Below are 18,247 nucleotides of genomic sequence, written 5' to 3'. Positions count from 1 at the left end.
CGTTAAATAAGTAATGTGTGTGTAATCAAGTTCTTATCATTAAGCTCGTGTCTAAAATGGTTTTAACACGTTTATTAATATTTAATAAGTTTAACGATTGAGTAATCTTATTAGTTAGCAAATTAATAAGAAAACTTCATAGCTTTATATAACATTGTTTATATTGTTTTGTTATTGCTATAATTAAAATGTCTGCATATTTGAAAAAGAAAGACAAAGTGTAAATCCACATTTCGCTTGATGAAAAGTCCTGGAAATGACAACTCCCACTGGCATCCTTTGATGGCTTTCCCCCAACTTTCCCCGCAATTCACGCCAATTTGTTGTGCGCACAATTGATTTCACTTGAATTGACATTACTAACTACAAATTGTTGCGTTTTCATTGTTGCATATTTGCCAACTTTTGTGGATGCCACCACCACCCTCATCTGTCTGTCTTTCTGGCTGTCTGTCTGTCTGCTCGATGCATAAATCAAATTGCTCATAAAAAGGGCAGACAGTCGGGCAACAACAATGACAACACTTCACCCAGCTCTCTGGTCTTCAGCTCGCTCCTCCGTTTGGTTCCATGTGCACAAATAAATTTATTTGTGCAGTAAATACGCCAGTGGCGGAGAACCTCTTTTTTGGGAAGGGGCCTCAACTCGCCTTTAAAGTCTATTTTTTTACAGATTTCCCTCAGAAAAGAGTAATAGTTTGTCCTGAAAATAAAAATTTTACTGTAAAGGGTTTGACTCGCATAAACAACTAGTTAAAAGTTAATCTAAAGAATTGCATTCAAAACATTTTCTGTGCTATATTAATAAATTAATTAAAAATCCAGCTTAGCCATAATGTGTTTTTCTTATTTTATGACTTCCTTCACGTTTTAAAAAATGATCAAAAATATAATGATAATGGGCTTAACTCAAGTTTTTCTACATAAAAAATTGTAGTTTCCTCTACATTTTTGAACCTTTCTAAAAAAGATTACCATTTGCTTAACAATTTTCATCATAATTTAATAATTAATAATAAATTAATTATTATCATTACTTTTTTTTTAATGACAGTGAAATATATTTTATCAATGTTAATGGAATTTCACGTTATACGCCTCCAGTTTTATAATAATAATGTAATATTAAATTTTATTTTACTAAATAGTAGCTGATTAAGCTGTTTAGTTTCTACTACATTTTTGAACCCTTCTCCGAGAATCCTCTGCTGAAAACCCCCTGCTGGCATTTCCTGCAACGTCACCTCTGCGCTGCGAGCGCGCTTCCAAAAGTTATGAAATATTTGTGTCCCATTGCAGTCGACTGCTCGTCCCGACGTCCTCCGACTTGGCTTCCTTCCCACCATCATTGCCCTTTTCGGTTGCCCTGGATTTATTATGGCATCCTTGTGCAGGGATTTTGAACCCAGCCAAAGTACAATAACCCAGGGCAGATGGGGGATTGCAGATGTGAGGATGTTAGGATGTGAGCTTCTGAGGATATGAGGATAAGAGAATGAGGTGCGGCAGCAGCCTGTTGCTATGCCTGTTCTTGATTTCGTTTGCTCAGCCAGCCAGCCAGCCGGCTGTTTGGCTGGCATGTGGCTTCCTCATTTGCGTTGATTAAGCCGCGTTGATTAAGCTGTGGCTGTGCCACAGATAGCAGCCACAATAACTTTCATTAAAAACGAAAAACGGAGAATGAAAATAAAATGGAAAATAAACAAAACGTCGCTTGTGCAACTGGGCCCATGTGTGTACGCTCGTGGAAATGGGTCAGCCCAGTCCCAGTCCCAATGCTCTCTTATCATAGTCCACAAACAAAAAAAAAGCCCATAGCCCACAGCCCACAAACCCCACAAATCCCACAGCCCACTGCCCAAAGTGGAACAGACGCCCCGTCCGGACCGAAATCAAACTGGAACGGGGGGCTGCTCCTCCATTTCTCCACCACCACCCCCTCCGATTCTCTTTGGGGAGCCCCGAGCGCCTAGCAATAATAATATTCCGAAAATAAACAGGCATGCAAAAAAAAAGTAGAAGATATAGGGGAGAGCAAAGACAAGCCCAGGTCGACGAATGCGCAAAAAAGTACAAAACTTCAAAAGGTGTAGACTGACTCCCGGACCACAGAATGTTTTTATACCTTTTGCAGAGCGTGCTACAAACCCTATAAAGTATATATATTCTTGTCCGTCTGTCTGTCTGTTTGTCCGTATGAACATACAGATCTCAGAAACAATAATAGCCAGAGATTTGGGATTTAACATGCAGATTCTATTACTGCCTACACAGCCAAAGTTTATTTCAAAATTTTGTCATGTCACTCTGAGATATGGTAAAGGCCAATTGTTAATCTATATAAGTTTATTTGGTCAATATCTATGGACTCACACAAAATTGTCCAAATCAAACTATTGTTTCAAAAGTTATGTGCATAATTCTAATTTAATGTGTTTTTGAAAATACAAGGTAGATGGCGCCACCCAAAACTAGATTATTTTCTGGGGCACATTCATTTTGAAATTGATAAGCTTTGTAATGGGTATCTTATAGTCGATGCACTCTTGTTTTTTCTTACCTTTGGGAGTTGAAATATATAGTACTCAAAGGTAGCTTTTAATGTCTGACAGACTCTAGCCCACTTACTCGCAATCAACATGAACTAAATATCTTGTAAGTACCCGCACAACAATCTAGGGAAACTAAAAAAGATATGGCCAAGAGTTGCAAGATTAATCTGAAACGTAATTTTCTAAGGGAAACTACTTCGTGGCACTTCAAACATTCCACTTTTTGTTGAGCTTAGTGTGATGGAAAGCTTTTGCATCTGGAAAATTCAATTGCGCAATTTGCGCCCCGATTACTACAGTATTTATGGCATATATAAAGGCACGAGTCTGATTGCCAGCGAAATATTTCATTGATACACAAGTGGAAATTGCTTTGAATAGTTCTTTGTTCTTGTTTATATATATTATGCCTAATGGTATAAAGATGTGTTTATTTATTTATTTTTTTTTTGTCTAAATATACTTTCCTATACGGATTGCAGGTTGTAGAATGTTTACAAGACTATGGACCAGGTATAATGTCGATATTGATTTTTAAAGTAGCCTTATCAGGATTTCTGCTTTTTTCCTTGAAATATATATTAGACACAATATTTTTGAGATTTTATACATAAATTTTAGACAAGAAAATAGAACAACATTTTTTTTAACCTCTACGTCATTTTAAATATTCTTAAAAAGGAGGAGACTGAACATCTCCTCATAATGTTAACCTATTGGTTCGAAACCAAAAGAATTTTGTATTTTTCGAAACAGATGTTTCTTCATCAAGCAATAGTTTAAGTTTATCTAGGATCAGCCACCTTTTTAACCCCCCGGAATCTCGGCAATTGGTCATTAATCTCCGTGCTTCCTGCATTGTTACCCCTTTTGAGTGTTTGCCAACCCAATCGCTTATTTGCCAGCGAAGTGGGTCAATGGATGCCGTCTGGCTATCATCTGACTCCGGCCATTTAATCGTGGCCAGAAGATCCCTGGTCCGCCGTTTATTACGATTTTCCATTTACTTGTGCATAATTGGAACTATTGCGATTGTAGGAGCTACAGGCGATGGGTGGTGATGATGATGATGAGGAGTATGAGGAGTAGTGTAGTGTGCAGCTAGCGCATTGTGTTTCGTTTTTGTTGTTTGCCTCCATGTCTCCGTGCCAATCATGCAGGTTGTTGAACTCCCTACACTCGCACACTCGTACACTCGCCGACCGGGTGAGTGGCTCTCAGAGATTCAGCAGCTCTCCTCCGTCGCCAGTTTGTTCAGATTCTGATTCTGATTCTGTTTCTGATTCCGAATCCCAATCTGCCGCTGATGCTCCGCCTCTAGAGCTTCAGATGCTGGCGTGGATTCGACTTGACGTTGGCCTGCTCTCTGCTTCCGCAATGCTTTCTTCGCGAGTACAGTAAATACCAGATAAGGTCATAAGCTAATATTTGAGCAGCCTAAAAAGTTAACCATCAAAGACAAATTCCCCTGTGGAAGTTCATTATTTTTTTTTGCCGATTAAATTTTAGGTACGAAATGTTCAAAAAGTTTTCACAATGTATTGGTTATTGTAAAATTAGATTAATATGGACTTTTAACATAAGGGCGTAAATCACCAATTTTTACATCAAAATTGAAATAATGATCCCATATTAAAATGTAATAATAATCAAACCAAAAACTTAGTTTTTTTAATGTAGCTCCTTTTAGAAAACAAAAAACAAAAATAAATCATTGGTAAAAAAAAATTAATATTGAAGAGAGTAATTTTTTTTTTCCGCCAAAAGTAAAAGAGAACCCGATTTTTTGCCCAAAAAAAAACATTATTTTTGGGATAACAACAAAACTTATTCTTTAAAATTTGATGATTTCGTTTTTATATTTCCAATTAATTGGCATTCTCAGCTGAAATATTTTGTTTTAAATATTTCCCACTTTTAAACATAAAACGAATGGAAAAAATGTTGCTAAGTCTCCACGCTATGTTCTCTCTTATTGAGTACCTACCGCGCTGTATCTAACTTTTTCGACTTTTTCTTTGGCTCTGCCCAGTTCTTTGGCTTTCTTTCAAACTATTACCACTAAAATTGTTGACTTTGCTTTGCTTTACTTTTGCTGCTGTTGGTTCTTATACAAATATAGTTTCTAATGGGGAGAGGTCCCATTGTCTGAGTTTTCATTTCCGCCGTTCTTGTACTCCATCTTCTCCAGCTCCAGCTCTCAACTCATTGTGTCGTGCTCAAGTCTTCATTGCGATATTTTCTCAATTGCATTTGGACCACGGCCTGACAATGACATGTGTGTCCCCATCTCATCTGTATCTTTCATCTTTCATCTCTCAACTCTCGACTCCCAACTTGTCTTGATCCCATCCTCAACACTTTCGAATGCCGCAGGCTTTTAATCATTTTTAACAAAAATCACAACTATGGTACACGGAGAAAAAAGATTGTTTTGGGATTGGAAAAAATACAAAATTATTGATGATTATATATGAGTAACCATATGGTATTAAATTCCAGAAGATTTTTGTTGAATCAGCCGATAAATTTAAAAATATAAAATATTTGAAGTATTTGATTTTGTTTAAATATTATTATTACATGTTAATTTACGTAACTTGTTTGAATATTACTTCATAAGCAGATATTTAATATGTTTTGGAGAGGAGGAGAATAATTTATTAACTAATAATTCATATAACTAAGATTTTTTCCATGTGTAAAACTAGAGGAACACGTAAAAACCAAGTTGAAAGAACTCTTAGGGGGCATTGTTGCTTTTTTTCGCTTTTGATTGGTTTGACCGATTTACATTGTGCAAAAGAAATGAGTTTTGGGGGAGGTATATAGAGGTAGCGCTAGCTTTTTTTCATTTCTTTGGCCCACATAGGGCCCGAAAACATGTTGCTCTTAGTTTCTCCCACATTTGGCTCTCCTGTTTAGCAGTTTTTTAGCCATTTCTGATAATTAAAAAGACAACATTTCATTTGTTTTGTTGTCGTTTTCTAAAGCTGTGTTATGCTCCCTTGGCAGTTTGCCATTGCCTGTCCCAGAAGCATAAAATAGAGTGGACAGGAAAGGGGGTAATGGATATATGGCCGACTTAATTGAGTCTATGGTGGAGTGGAGGGAGTAATAATATGGAATCTCAAACTGCTGCCAAGAACGCTTCGATTCTAGATGGTTATTGCCTTAGACTTGCAGACATCATTATGAGTCTGAAAATTTTAGTTACAAACAAATTGTTTCGAAAATATATTCACATCAATAAAATTTTTTTAGGCAGTATCAGTATATCAGTAGCATATTTTCACAAAATAATCGGCATTTTTAAATCAAAATTGTATTGATATGTGTTTTTAATTCAATGTTATGATTTTATAAAATATTTTCACATCAAAAAAATTTTGACTTTGAATTTATCTGGATCACATAAATGCACTGTGATATTAAATCTTAACTATTTCAAAAAGAAATAAGCACTTATCGTATTACATAATTCGCAAATGGGCAAAAAGTACCATTTTCTTTGCAAATTATTATTTAAATTTGTTTGTGCGTCAAGAATTAAAATTACACAGCTTCGTAGAAAACCACTTCAAAGTTGGCGGCACTTATGTCAGAAGTCTTTAGCTAGAGAAATGGAGAATGAGATGAATGAAATGAAATGCTTTCAATTGCTCAGCTTAGTCACGTTCCATTGCCAACTGGAGAAATGTGTCGCATCATCTAAAGGCAATAGCAGGTTTTTCGGGTGGTTCCGAAACTCGCTTCATTGCGTAATCGACTAGATACAAGGGACGGGGGAATACTAATGCCCCTAATCCCATTTGTGATCACTTTCTTTGAGGAATGGGGCCAATTTGTGGATCAAACTCGTTTTGAGGGCGCCAAATACAGTCGCACTTCTCTAAACTAGAACCACTTTAAAAGATTAATGGTAACAACTTTTAAGAGATTATTATCAATTTAAAACTTTCTAAAGTGTTAAAGATTTAAATCTCGAGTTAACAGAAAGGGTTTTTAAAATTATCAAGATATTATATGTACATAACATATATAAAGATATGAAATCCTAATAAAAAGTTTCTTTTTTTAAGGTAAACAAAAACATTTGTAATAACAAACTTGATAAAAATAGTAATACAACACCATTTAGACAGCCAGTTTTCAGTACTATGCGTTAAAAGAATACCACATTAGTCGTTGAACAGGTTAACAAATCATAGGAGTTAGTTAAATTAGTTATAGGTTTCCCTTACTGAAGTTGGACTGTAGCAATCAGATCGATTCATCGGTATTAACATATGTGTGTTTAAGCTGCGGTGATTTCTTTTCGATGCGGATTTGTTTATAAAAACGCATCGAAAAGAAAGTTTTTCAGCTTGATGTGTGCGCGCGACGGCGGCAACAACAAAAGTAGTAATAATAATTATAATATTATAACAAAAACAACAACAACAACAACAACAACAACAGAAGCATCAAAAGCGTGATGCTTGAGGCTTTTGTCTTGTCTCAATGTCACGCCTCCCAGTAAAAAAAAATAAGGGGGGAAGGCGGGTCAAGGGGGAGGAAACGGCTACGACGGAGTTAAGCGAGCGTTTTGTTTAAATAATCGCGAGACAGGCGCGCGCACCACAAGAAAGCGTAATAATAATGAAAAATAATAACAATAATCATGCGCAAATGGTAGAAAACAAAAAGCACTCGCATATCTATACAATATGTGTGACGGTACGCGAAGCAAGTGAAATTTTTCCACAACGACACTCGAAACTGCGGCGAAATTTCTTAACACTTTCATAAGAAGTCATGAGCAGTGCAAAGAAAATAAATTAAATTAAGCCAAAAGCCGCTCAGCGAGCCGTGCCTTTAGACATTAAGACTTAAGCTTGATTTAGTTAGTTTTCTCTGTTTTTATTTTTTAATTTTTACCATTTTCATTGGCGGCTTCCAACTGCTCCCGCTGCGCACTTCTGTTAGAATACAGTGGGGCATCCGTCTGGAAAATAGCAAAATAACATTATATTGTAGTCACTCTCATTGAATACATTAATACGTTTAATATTAAATAAATAGGAAAAATAGAAGAATGATAAAAAAAAGCCTTTTTAAGTACCCAATTATTTCAAGTTATACTAATGTTGACTTAGATAGGTACCACTGTACTTGCTGGCGATTAACAGATCATGATCACTGTTAATGGGCATCCTTTTAATTTTTACATGGGCTCCCGTCTTTCCCTCTTTCTTTCTTTATCTCTTTCTCGCTCTTTCTCTTTCTCTCTCTCTCTCTCTCTCTCTCTTTCCGGCTGACATTGAATTGTGTCAGTGGCAGCAGCGGCAACAACAACGCCTTGTAATGGGGCGGACTGCGCTGCTTCAGCTCAGCCCCACTGACTCAGCCTCTCTCCGCTCCACAGTGGGGTATCTGGATTCAAAACATTTGTTAAACATTCAATTTTGCTTTACTAAATCATACTAAATAAATAATATGCAGTTCATATTAACATATAGTTAAGAACAATAATTGGATTAAGTAACAGTCATCAAATATATATTTCCTCTAGTTTTACAAAGATAATGGCAAACAGATAAACTGTTTTTAACATTTTTTTTTGTATATGAATAAGAAATTAGAATTTTCAAGGTTTGAGCTTTGTATCCACTCCTTCATATAGGGAATAGTCATAATTTAAATTCACAACCTATATTTCTCTTAAGTTAAATTTCTTTTTCGCCCACTGTGCGCTCCTCTTTTATTCTGCGCGTGCGCAGCCGCGCTGTCGACGCAAGCAGAGGCTGCTGGCTGCGTTTCTCGCTGTTTTCGCTGTTCGTGCTCGCCGTGTTCATTGTTTGTTGTCAGTCGACGCGTGTTCATCTCGTTTCATCCGCCCCGTGCGTTCGTATCTGTTTTTTTGTGATGTGGATTTAAATTATACATTATTTATTTGTTTTTGTGTGTGCAATAGTGTGTTCGTTCTAGTTGTGTATTTGCCTAAAATGCCTAAAAATGCAGCAAACGCAATGGAATAAAGACAAGCCGGAGGATAAGAAAAACAACAGCAGCAGGAGTAACCAGGACAACGGCTGTCATCAGCGTCTCTTTTTGTGCATTGCCAAGGTGTACATCCATCTCCTTTCCACATATGGCTTTGATTTTTACTTTCTAAGCTTTTCTCTCAACTCAGGATACTCTCTCTTTTGTGTGGCTCTCTCATTTGTAGTACACACAAATAAATTTATGAGATGTTCAAAATTACAGAAAAAAATCAGATAAGTTTTGTACAAAATTAGACTCATATTTGTTAGTCCGATGGTGGGATATATCTATGAAGCTTTTTATACCAGTTTAGATATACAAATGTAGTATTGATGTTAAATTATTCACAAATCAAAATAGATTTTAAACTGTTTAAATTGACCCCTTTTTTTGTTTAGATGCAAAGGGGTTTTTGTTTCTGTGTAGTCACTCTTCTTCACTTGCATTTTTTTTAGCTTTTGCTTGGCTATTTATAGTAGGTTTTTTTGCTCCTTCTTTTCCTTTTCAACTTGTTGCTCTCTGTCTTCATATTCCTCTCTCCTGTAAGCTTCGAGATGTGGTTTCTTCTGTTGTTCTTTTTCCGCGTCTTCTTTTGCTCTTGGCTTAGCTCTTCTCTAGTTCATTAGCATGGAACAAAGAGTTCTCTGAAGTTGTCTTAGCACCTGAGAATTACCGGGAAAGCCAAAAGAACACACGCTTATCGCTGATGCTGGATTTGTTAGTATGGCGGGAGAAAGAATGGACCTCGACTTACTTATACCAAGTAGATATGTTATCAGATCGGGCATTAAAAAAAAGCCCTAGAAATTTATTTTGGGCCAGAACAAAGAGAGTTCCCCAAAACTCGTACTAAATTGCCTAACACCGGGAAATAAGAGTGTTAGATCTACACAGCAACTTAAGATATTGCTAATTGTGAATTTGTTGTCTGCTCTGCAAATCTTAATGACTTACAGAATAAATCTGAGTAATGTCAGTTCTTTGAAAATGGTCCAAACAATAATTTCAAATTCATTATATTTTATTTTGATTATTCGTAAAGTCATTATAAAATTAAAAAAAAATAAAATAAAATAATGTTTTAAAATTTACCTTTAACAATAAAAGCTTTCTATTAAATTTAAAGAATGTCTCTGTTTAATTAAAAAATAACTAAATTTGGGCTCTCCCTATATTGTACACATACTTCATAATTGTTCACCTATCCTTCCAATGAAATATGCTAACAGATAAATCCGAAAATTCATAGCAGCTGTTTGGAAGTATGAAATCATGTTCCATTTCCCTTTCCCCTCCGATTGGATTCAACAGATGGTTTCTTTTGTTTTTCGCCTCGCATTTCTTTTGCTATTGGCCAAGTTCCGTTTGGGACTCGGTTTCGGACCATATGTAACACATCTCATCGCACAAGAAACACAAGCCGAACAGTAGACCCGACATCAATTCGCATGCAAATGGAATTTCGCTGATGCTTCTTTGCATTTCTCTCTAAAAGCGTTTGTTCATATGCAAATGGGCGTGCCAGAAGGGGGACTACAAAAATGAGGAGGGCTATTTGGGTAGACAACGAAGAAATACCGTTTGAACAGCATAGGGGATATTCTTAAACAAAGTCTAAATGAACAGACTTTACCATACTTTGAATACTAGCTGGAACTTCATGCGTATATCTTATGTCATTATGACATTTTATACATAAAAGAATTTTTAAAGACATAATTAGGTATATTTATATAAATTTTCTTGGGGTTCGTGGAATTTTAATTTGGCACTTAGGATGTATTAGAAATCATATTATTTATCATAAAATGAACAAGAATTTATTTGTACCTTCCCCATTACCTTATGTCATAACCAATTTACAAATACAAGTATAATTTTTAAAGACCTAATTGTATAAATTAATATAATAATTTTATGGTATTTTTAGTTGACACTTAAGATGTATAACAAATCATATTAATTCCATAAAAAATCCATTTTTAAGTCAACGTTTTGTACTGCATACGGTTGGTTTGGGCTTAGCGTGGTGAACTGTAGCGGCAAAATCCGAACTAAGCACTCTTTTGTCACGCTGCAAGTTGCCACAATTGCAATCCGCTTTGGGGTCAGCATTTCTCTGCTACTCATCATTCCAAACACTCTACGTAAACCAATTTGCGACTGCGCATTAAGCGGAAGCATAATGAATGCGCTTTAGCAGAGCATTTCGAATCAATTGCGAAAGTGTGAAAGGAAGTAACCCCGCCTGGAAACCCCTTCGCTGTGCGTTTCCTGCTGGGAGACTGTGCAATGTTCTCAGACAACAATCTGTCAGCAATATCCTGCATCCTGTGAAAGGAAATCGTCGAAAGGAGCTGGGATGGAGCCGTAAATAATGACAAAAGGCCATCCTCGTTGAGAATCTTGGGGGAGGGTGTCTGGTGGAAAGTTTATAGGACGAGGGTCATTTTCAAACCCACTGAATGGTTTCAGTGCGGAAAAAGGGAAATCAAGACAGATGTCATGGGTGTGGATGCGACTTTTAAAGGTTTTCATTTAGGTTATGATTTTGAAATGACTATTAAGTCTTAAGAATTATATATTTTGCCAAAAACAAAACAATCATGAAATACCATTTAACAATTTTTAAATATATAAATTTTTAGATTAACTTTTCCTAGAGAAATTCTAGACATACCTAAAAAATCATGAAAAAGATTGTATCGCTGTGTTTCACAGCTTTTAACTTTTAACTGACCTAACTTCCAAACTGCTGCCAACTCATTGATCGAGTGCAATTCAGCGTAAATATATTCTGATTTAATGCTCCATTTACACATTAATTGTTCACGACCGACCAGAGATTAGTCAGCAATGAAATCATAAATGGATGAGTGATCTGTGCGCGATAACTATGCTGATCTGTCAGATATGGCTGGTCAATAAACTATAGTATTTCCCCCCGTGGAACTTCAACAGTAGCTCCCTCGTTTTGCTTTCTACGCCCAATCTGCATGTGTGTTTGGGTTTTAGTCTTTCCCCAAGCGAATCTAACTGTCTGCCTAGGAGTTTTCCAATCGCTGATCGCTGGCTATTTTTCTTTTTTTTTTTTTGTTTTGTTTCAAGAACCATCGGCTTTCATGCTCAAAGTCCGTTAAGCAAAGACTCCAAGTCGCACTAGCAGTCGAAGACTCTTCTCCAGCGATCGGAGACACCGATTTAGCCATGGCCCCCAGCGGTTTTACAGTTTCCAAGATAGAACCAAACCGAACTGAACGGAACGGATTGGAACAGTTTGCAAAGTCTGTCGCTTTTGCTTTGCATGCAAACACAGTTAGTAGTTGGAAGGCTTGGGGGAAATGTGTGTGAAGCTTGTTGCTCTATTAACTGGCTATGGCTATGGCCAAGAGATTTACGTTGACTGTAATCATAGCCATAACCATAACCAGAACTTAAACTCGAAACCGGAAGTGAGTGAACCAACCAGGCCTTCCGCCTTCTGCCTCTCACTCCTTTTCTCTATCTGCTTTCTATATTTCTTTAGCATAGCTAATTGACAAACAATCTTTTGTTTATGCTGCCTAATTCTCCAGGCATTATTTTCAGATGCCTGCCTGAATCTACATTTTAAGTGCTGGCTATAAGAAGCTGGAGTTTAAACAGCTATTCTAAATTGAGAGTTGGCAGATAGGGTTCAAAAGAACCAAATATACCAGCTTATTGTACAACATTACCATTTAGTTAATAAAAAAGAAATCTTAATTGAATTCATTAGAGCCTTGAGTGTGTGTTCTCTTAACACCGAAGATTAATCATCTATGTTAAAAACCTCTACAGAACAAAACAAACTAATGATCTCTTGTAAACATTAAGCATGTGATTGATTAAGATATTTTCTTGAAATTGATACATCAGAGCATCACCACCGTATACTGTTTTTTTGGACTGCCCAACCATTGCTGACCCATTCCACTGAACTTAGTCACAATCCGGGGCATTCGAGCGACTCTCTCCGATAAAACTTTTTTTTTTTTTTTTTGATTCCGAGACCATACTCGTGCCGTCGCCGCCCCGCCCCCTTTTTACCCCCGGTAATCCCCGCCCTGGAAAAGTGAAAGTAGCGCCCGCGGGGCCATTAGCGTGTGTCTAAAATTAGACAAGACTTGGTGACCTGTTGGCCTAGGCCAGCTAACAACTAACAAAAAAATAAACAAACAAAAAACCCACAACCGACGGATGACAAATCATAAACAAACACACACTTCCACTTAACATGTGTGTTTTGAGAACGGCTTTTTCCAATCAAGTAGTCTTATTACGGAATAAAGGATTCCTATTTCGACTCCTGACAGGATCTTATTAGTTTTTTTCGAAACGAGCGAAGCGAATTGAATATCTTATGTCATGATCATTAAAGCCATTAAGCCCCTGTGTCCCAGACTCCGATGCGATAATGTATTCGTAGAAAGACGCGAGATAAACAAACCCGATTTGAGGGAAAGAGGTGAGGATCATAAATGCGATGACGCATAGCATCGCTCACCTCTCTTTTGGGCCTCACATCATCCGAATTCGCTTCAAAGGAATCCCTGGACCCGCACACTGGTTCAAAGTGCTTTATAAAAGCGATCAAATCTTTCTAGTAGTTTCTAAAAAGTAGTTTCTCGAATTTGTTTGTATTGAAAGCAATCATTTCTTCAGAAGACGCATTTCAAAGGAAATGTAAACTATCTGTATTTGGTTCCCCCATAAACAATGCCAACAATAAAGCGAAAAATACAAATTAATTTATCAGAATTCGCACAGGAACGTGAGCTTCTAGACAAAATTCATGCTGATAGGCTATGGTTCATTGAATGGGAACTTCTGCGAACTTTGCCAGATGAAAGCTCGTTTCTCACGAACACAATTTACTTGATAAGTTATCGCTTGTCGCAGCACTAATCAAACATCGCCGTTATCGACCGATCTGGCCCACTGTGCACCGGTCGAAGGGTGACATATGGTGCCTCCGTCTCCGCCGGCGACTCCCGCATGACTCAAATTGCTGGTATGCCTCCGCTGGCGCCGCCCGCGTCTCCGCTTCCGAGAAAACGCTCAACGTGTTCTCTGCCCCTGCAGTTCGTTAACCGCAGCGCAGCGGCGGTACACTGAGCTAAAAAATACATGATTAACCCAAAGATATAGCTTATGAATTCTCGATATAATATTACTAAAATAAGGCTCTAGAACAAAAAAGCTTAAACCAAGATTGAAATCATTAGGGGTTAAAATTTTAATCTTAAAAGAAATAACAAAAAAAAATTTTTTGTTTTCTAATATAATGTTAAAGTTTATTAACTAAATATTCTATAAAAGAACCTTTGAACATTACCATACATGATTTACATAAAGATGTATAGCTTAGGGGTTCTACCTAAACCTCTTAACTTTTAATTACTCTAAGATCTTTGTTAGCTTGGGTTGCTTAGAAATAAAAGAAATAAAAACAATCCGAAAACCTCTGGATTGTGCTGAATTTGTATATTTAAAAGGTCTCTCTGGAACCCAGTTAGTTTTCTCGCAGTGTAACTGCTATCAGTCGATGACGATGATTGCGACGTCGACGGCGCTGCCTTCCGCTCTGCTCGGCGATCGAAGCCAAGTGGTCGCGAGTGTGCAGTTTTCAGTACATAAGAAACTTCGGACGCGGCGTGTCGCGAAAAGGGAAGAGAAGACTCAAAGAGCCTCCAAATCTACAGATCAACAAATCTACAAAGCAGGATATATAGGATTTTGTTCAGGTGTCACATATAGTACGAATGATCGGCAAGTGATTTGAACTTTAGTTCACTAAAAGGAACATGGTGCATCTGTATCAGCGACGTCGCAACCGCGAACAGGTGGGTTTTATTCGGTTTTTATTCGATTCCAATCGGTTCCAATCAGTTCCGTTCTGGGCCGCATGTATGTACATACATACATACTTCACACACATGTTTGTATACCTGTGCTCCTCGTGCCTGGCATTTGGATTGTCTAATTAGTTGGCGCAGAAAATCGCTTGAATGAAGAAGCCCCAAAGCCATGAATGAAGCAATTGGAAATTGCTCATGGAATTTGCACCTGGTTGGAAACCAATCCAAACCCAAATCCAAAGAAGAAACGGGTGAATATATGTAGTATATATACAGTGAAAATCCCATCACCATCAGAAAGCGAGATAAAGAAAAAGGCCTCAATTGGTTGGCCAATAATGACGAATTGCTTTAATTGAGCAATTCCCACAAGCTTATAATGCTTTAATTTCGTTGATCCGACACTTTGGCGGATGGCTCGCATTGCATTAACCTTGATGGGAACGAGGTCAACACACCCCGGACAATGATGACTGACTGACTGACATACTGACTGACTGACTGACTGACTGACTGACTGACTGACTGACTGACTGACTGACTGACTGACTGACTGACTGACTGACCCATTAAGGAATGAATGAAACTTGCACTTTTCACCAGAAACTCGCAAAAGAGTGCATGTATTACATATCTCTCAAGAGAGATAATAACGAATGTTATATTTGGACAGCAGTAATGAAACTCATTCGCGGAAATTGCTAGATAAAGATTATTCGATTGAAAGCGGAAAAGCGAAAAGGTGTCACATTTGTTGATATTTCCCCATTTGCCCACTTAATCGCGTACCATTTCGAGGAAGATAGGGTAGATTGCACCATGTGCATGCCTGATTATTGGTTTACTACTACAAAAGTAAGCAGCGGTGATGTGATCATGGGCGTCAGCCATTAATTCAAAACTGAAAGATGATCACCGTGCCTAATTGTAAAGCATCACGGAATCGTGAGAACACAGAGCAGAGTTTGCATCACTCCGTAAAGTGCACAAATTAACGATCCGTCAGCGCTGAACTAGTTCCGCCGACCATAAAGACTTTGGGTTTATTGATTTGCAACCCGTTTCTCAGTAATATCGAATGCCCATGAATCAAATGGGCAATGACAGAGCGGAAAGCGGAAACCAGTTGACCACTTTATGTGGGTCAGAGTGGCAGAACTAGTTCCGTAATTTAAACAATTGTCGTAAATTCACTTGGTTATGATGGAGGTCTCATTGCAGCCTAACCCGTTCTCTCACTGCAAATGCCTTTTAATGAGGATATATTTTAAGATCTCGAACATATTGCAAGAGATACTGAACTTAAGCGATTAACTTCGACTGTCAGAATCATATTTTTCATTAGCTCGTAAAGCAATCTGTTTAAGCTGCACTTAAAATGGAATCCAGTCGCTAAAGATCTTATGAATATATGTATATTCTAAATATAGCGTTAAAACATGAATACCTTAATATATTTGCCATAAACTTAAAAAAAAAAGTAAGAAATATAGTCTTGTTTGCTGAAAACAATCCTGTCAAATATTATATTACCCATACTAAGTTTTGTCATAGGCCTGAAATCAAAAATATAAATAAGAACATTAAATGAAATTCTCTTCTTACACAATACAAGTAATTTAGTTCCTTTTGTTTTTTTTGTAATAAGATAATCATATTTGGGGATTTGTCTATTTAAATTTATGCTGAATTCCTTCCGACTTCATTTTAAAATAAAACAATTATACTTTATGGATATCTGTGAAAATAAATAAACACTATACCAAGTATCTCATACTCTTCATGTTTTCCTCTATTTTGCAGGCTGTGAAACAATTCATTGATCTCTGCAACAATCTGGGTGCCAACTGCAGCACGACGACAGCCACATCCCCGTCAGCTTCCACCTCCACAGCCAGCAGCACTCAGAACTTAATAGCAGCTGTGCCGCCGCCGCCACAGCCGCAGGTGCAGGTGCAATTAGCGGCGCCTGTGAGGCGCCACATCTCACATACGACGGCCGTCAAGTTTCTGTACGCCCGCAAGTTCGACATACCGCGAGCGGTCTCACTGTACGAGCAGCATGAGCAGATACGACAGAAGGAGTATCTCTATAACATCGATCCGGATGTGGAACCCCTGCGCTCCGAGCTGCAGACCGGCAAGTTCACAATCCTGGTGAGTGTGCATGCCCTAAGATGCTCTTCATTTACCTCCTTAACAATTATTTCCCTTCCAAATTTGTAGCCCGCACGCACCTCCAGTGGAGCGGCCATCGCCCTGTTCACCGCCAATCGACACAGTCCGCTGAGCGTTTCGCACACGACCACGCTGCAGGGCATCGTCTACCAGCTGGACAGTGCGCTCCAGGATTCGGAGACGCAGCGCGCCGGCCTCGTCTTCATCTACGACATGAGCGGCTCCAAGTATTCCAACTTTGACTACGACCTCTCCCAGAAGATTCTCACGCTGCTCAAGGTGAGTTTCCGTTTCCGATGGTGCGATTGTGCGATTGTGGCATACTTTTCGGCAGCCTTGGGGAAATAGCTAGAGGAATTAAGAAACTGAGCAGGGAAGTGGACTTGGTTGAAGGTTTGGTCACACAAAGACCGAAAGACAATTGTTAAGCATTCCGATTTAATGGTACATTTTATTGTAATCCTTTCTTGGCTTGAATTAAAGCAAGAGAAAGGTATAATTATATCACTAAAGGTATAAAAACAATTATATTTGAATTAATCTTAAAAGCTGTTTAGTTAAAACGTTTGATTTCAACTTTGAAAACTTGTATTTGCTAACAGATAAATATTTTGCATTGCATAGTTCCATTTATGTTAAATTTGATCAATGGTTGTTAAAATTCATTTATTATTTACTTTTTGTGTATTTTTTTTTTTAATTACATTTTTTGGTCAGAATTCTCTTAAACAAATTGTAGTATTTTTTGTGTAAGCTAAATTCGAAGAGTTCTGCCATAAAGTTTACCATTTTGACTACAAACGACATTTAAATTCTTTAATTATAATGTAACTTTTGCATTTATTATTTAGCACTTTTGCTCAGAATCCTCAAAAACATAACTTATATTCGTAGAGTGTGCTATTTTGACTGCAAAAGAGCTTCAAATAAATGCACTTACCTTGCAAAGTTTTGGCAGAATTCGAAGTAGACTCCGTCAGATTTCCAGGTGGGCTGTCATCAGAGCAAAAGCCCCCCCTGCAGTTTGCCCCATTGTCGCACTTCCGGCTCTTGGCAAGCCAAAAGTCAACGCAACACAATCCCAGCTTGCCCCACAAAAGCACAAAGCGTGGCACAACGGCGGCCCCTGAAATTAAAATATTAAACAACATGCCTGCCTCTATTAATACAAAAGATATTGCTCATTTGGTGTGTGTGCTGTACTGTGCTGTGCGTTTCTCACATTTGCCCATATGTGCGCAGTTTTGGTCGTACCTCTGTGAATCAGTGTATCATCGGCGCATCCGAACTATCCGAGTTTTGTGTGCCAAGTGGCCTGTGGATTCTCTATCGGCGGAAAATGTCTTCAAGTTGAAAATTTCTGTCTCGTCTCGTTGCCTTTTCATGTCATGCGTCAAATTTTTCATATTTACTTTGTGCTTCATGTTGATTGAAAGGAAGTGGGTGGGATCGGGTAGTTTTATATGGCTGCTATTTAATGTTATTTTATGTCGATTGTATTGTTACAAAAAGCAGATGGCAACTCCAGTTTTTCTTAGTTTTTTAAATCTTTTTTTTATTGCCATTCAGCTTTAATATCTGTATAATAATCTACTTGACACTTAAACGAAA

The 18,247-nt window shown here is 37.8% G+C and overlaps 1 protein-coding gene across 5 annotated transcripts in view; it reads left to right on the top strand.

The window, feature by feature from the left end:
- LOC108137279 (tyrosine-protein phosphatase non-receptor type 9) overlaps nt 1–18,247 on the top strand; it is a 36,290-nt gene that overhangs the window by 1,846 nt on the left and 16,197 nt on the right. For 2 of the 5 annotated variants that reach the window (XM_017258882.2, XM_017258881.2), the window contains exons 1-3: nt 8,400–8,660; nt 16,262–16,615; nt 16,685–16,915. In XM_017258882.2, coding sequence (XP_017114371.1) covers nt 8,550–8,660; nt 16,262–16,615; nt 16,685–16,915 — 696 coding nt within the window. In that variant the 5' untranslated portion in view covers nt 8,400–8,549. Of the gene's footprint in view, nt 1–8,399; nt 8,661–14,244; nt 14,444–14,616; nt 14,710–16,261; nt 16,616–16,684; nt 16,916–18,247 lie in introns of those variants that run through there. The other 3 variants (XM_017258884.2, XM_017258883.2, XM_017258885.2) reach the window with 3 other exon arrangements.

This window comes from Drosophila elegans, unplaced genomic scaffold (assembly GCF_018152505.1).
Source record: "Drosophila elegans isolate 14027-0461.03 unplaced genomic scaffold, ASM1815250v1 contig_149, whole genome shotgun sequence".
Lineage (NCBI taxonomy): Eukaryota > Metazoa > Arthropoda > Insecta > Diptera > Drosophilidae > Drosophila > Drosophila elegans.
This window is presented reverse-complemented; position numbering and strand designations above follow the sequence as displayed.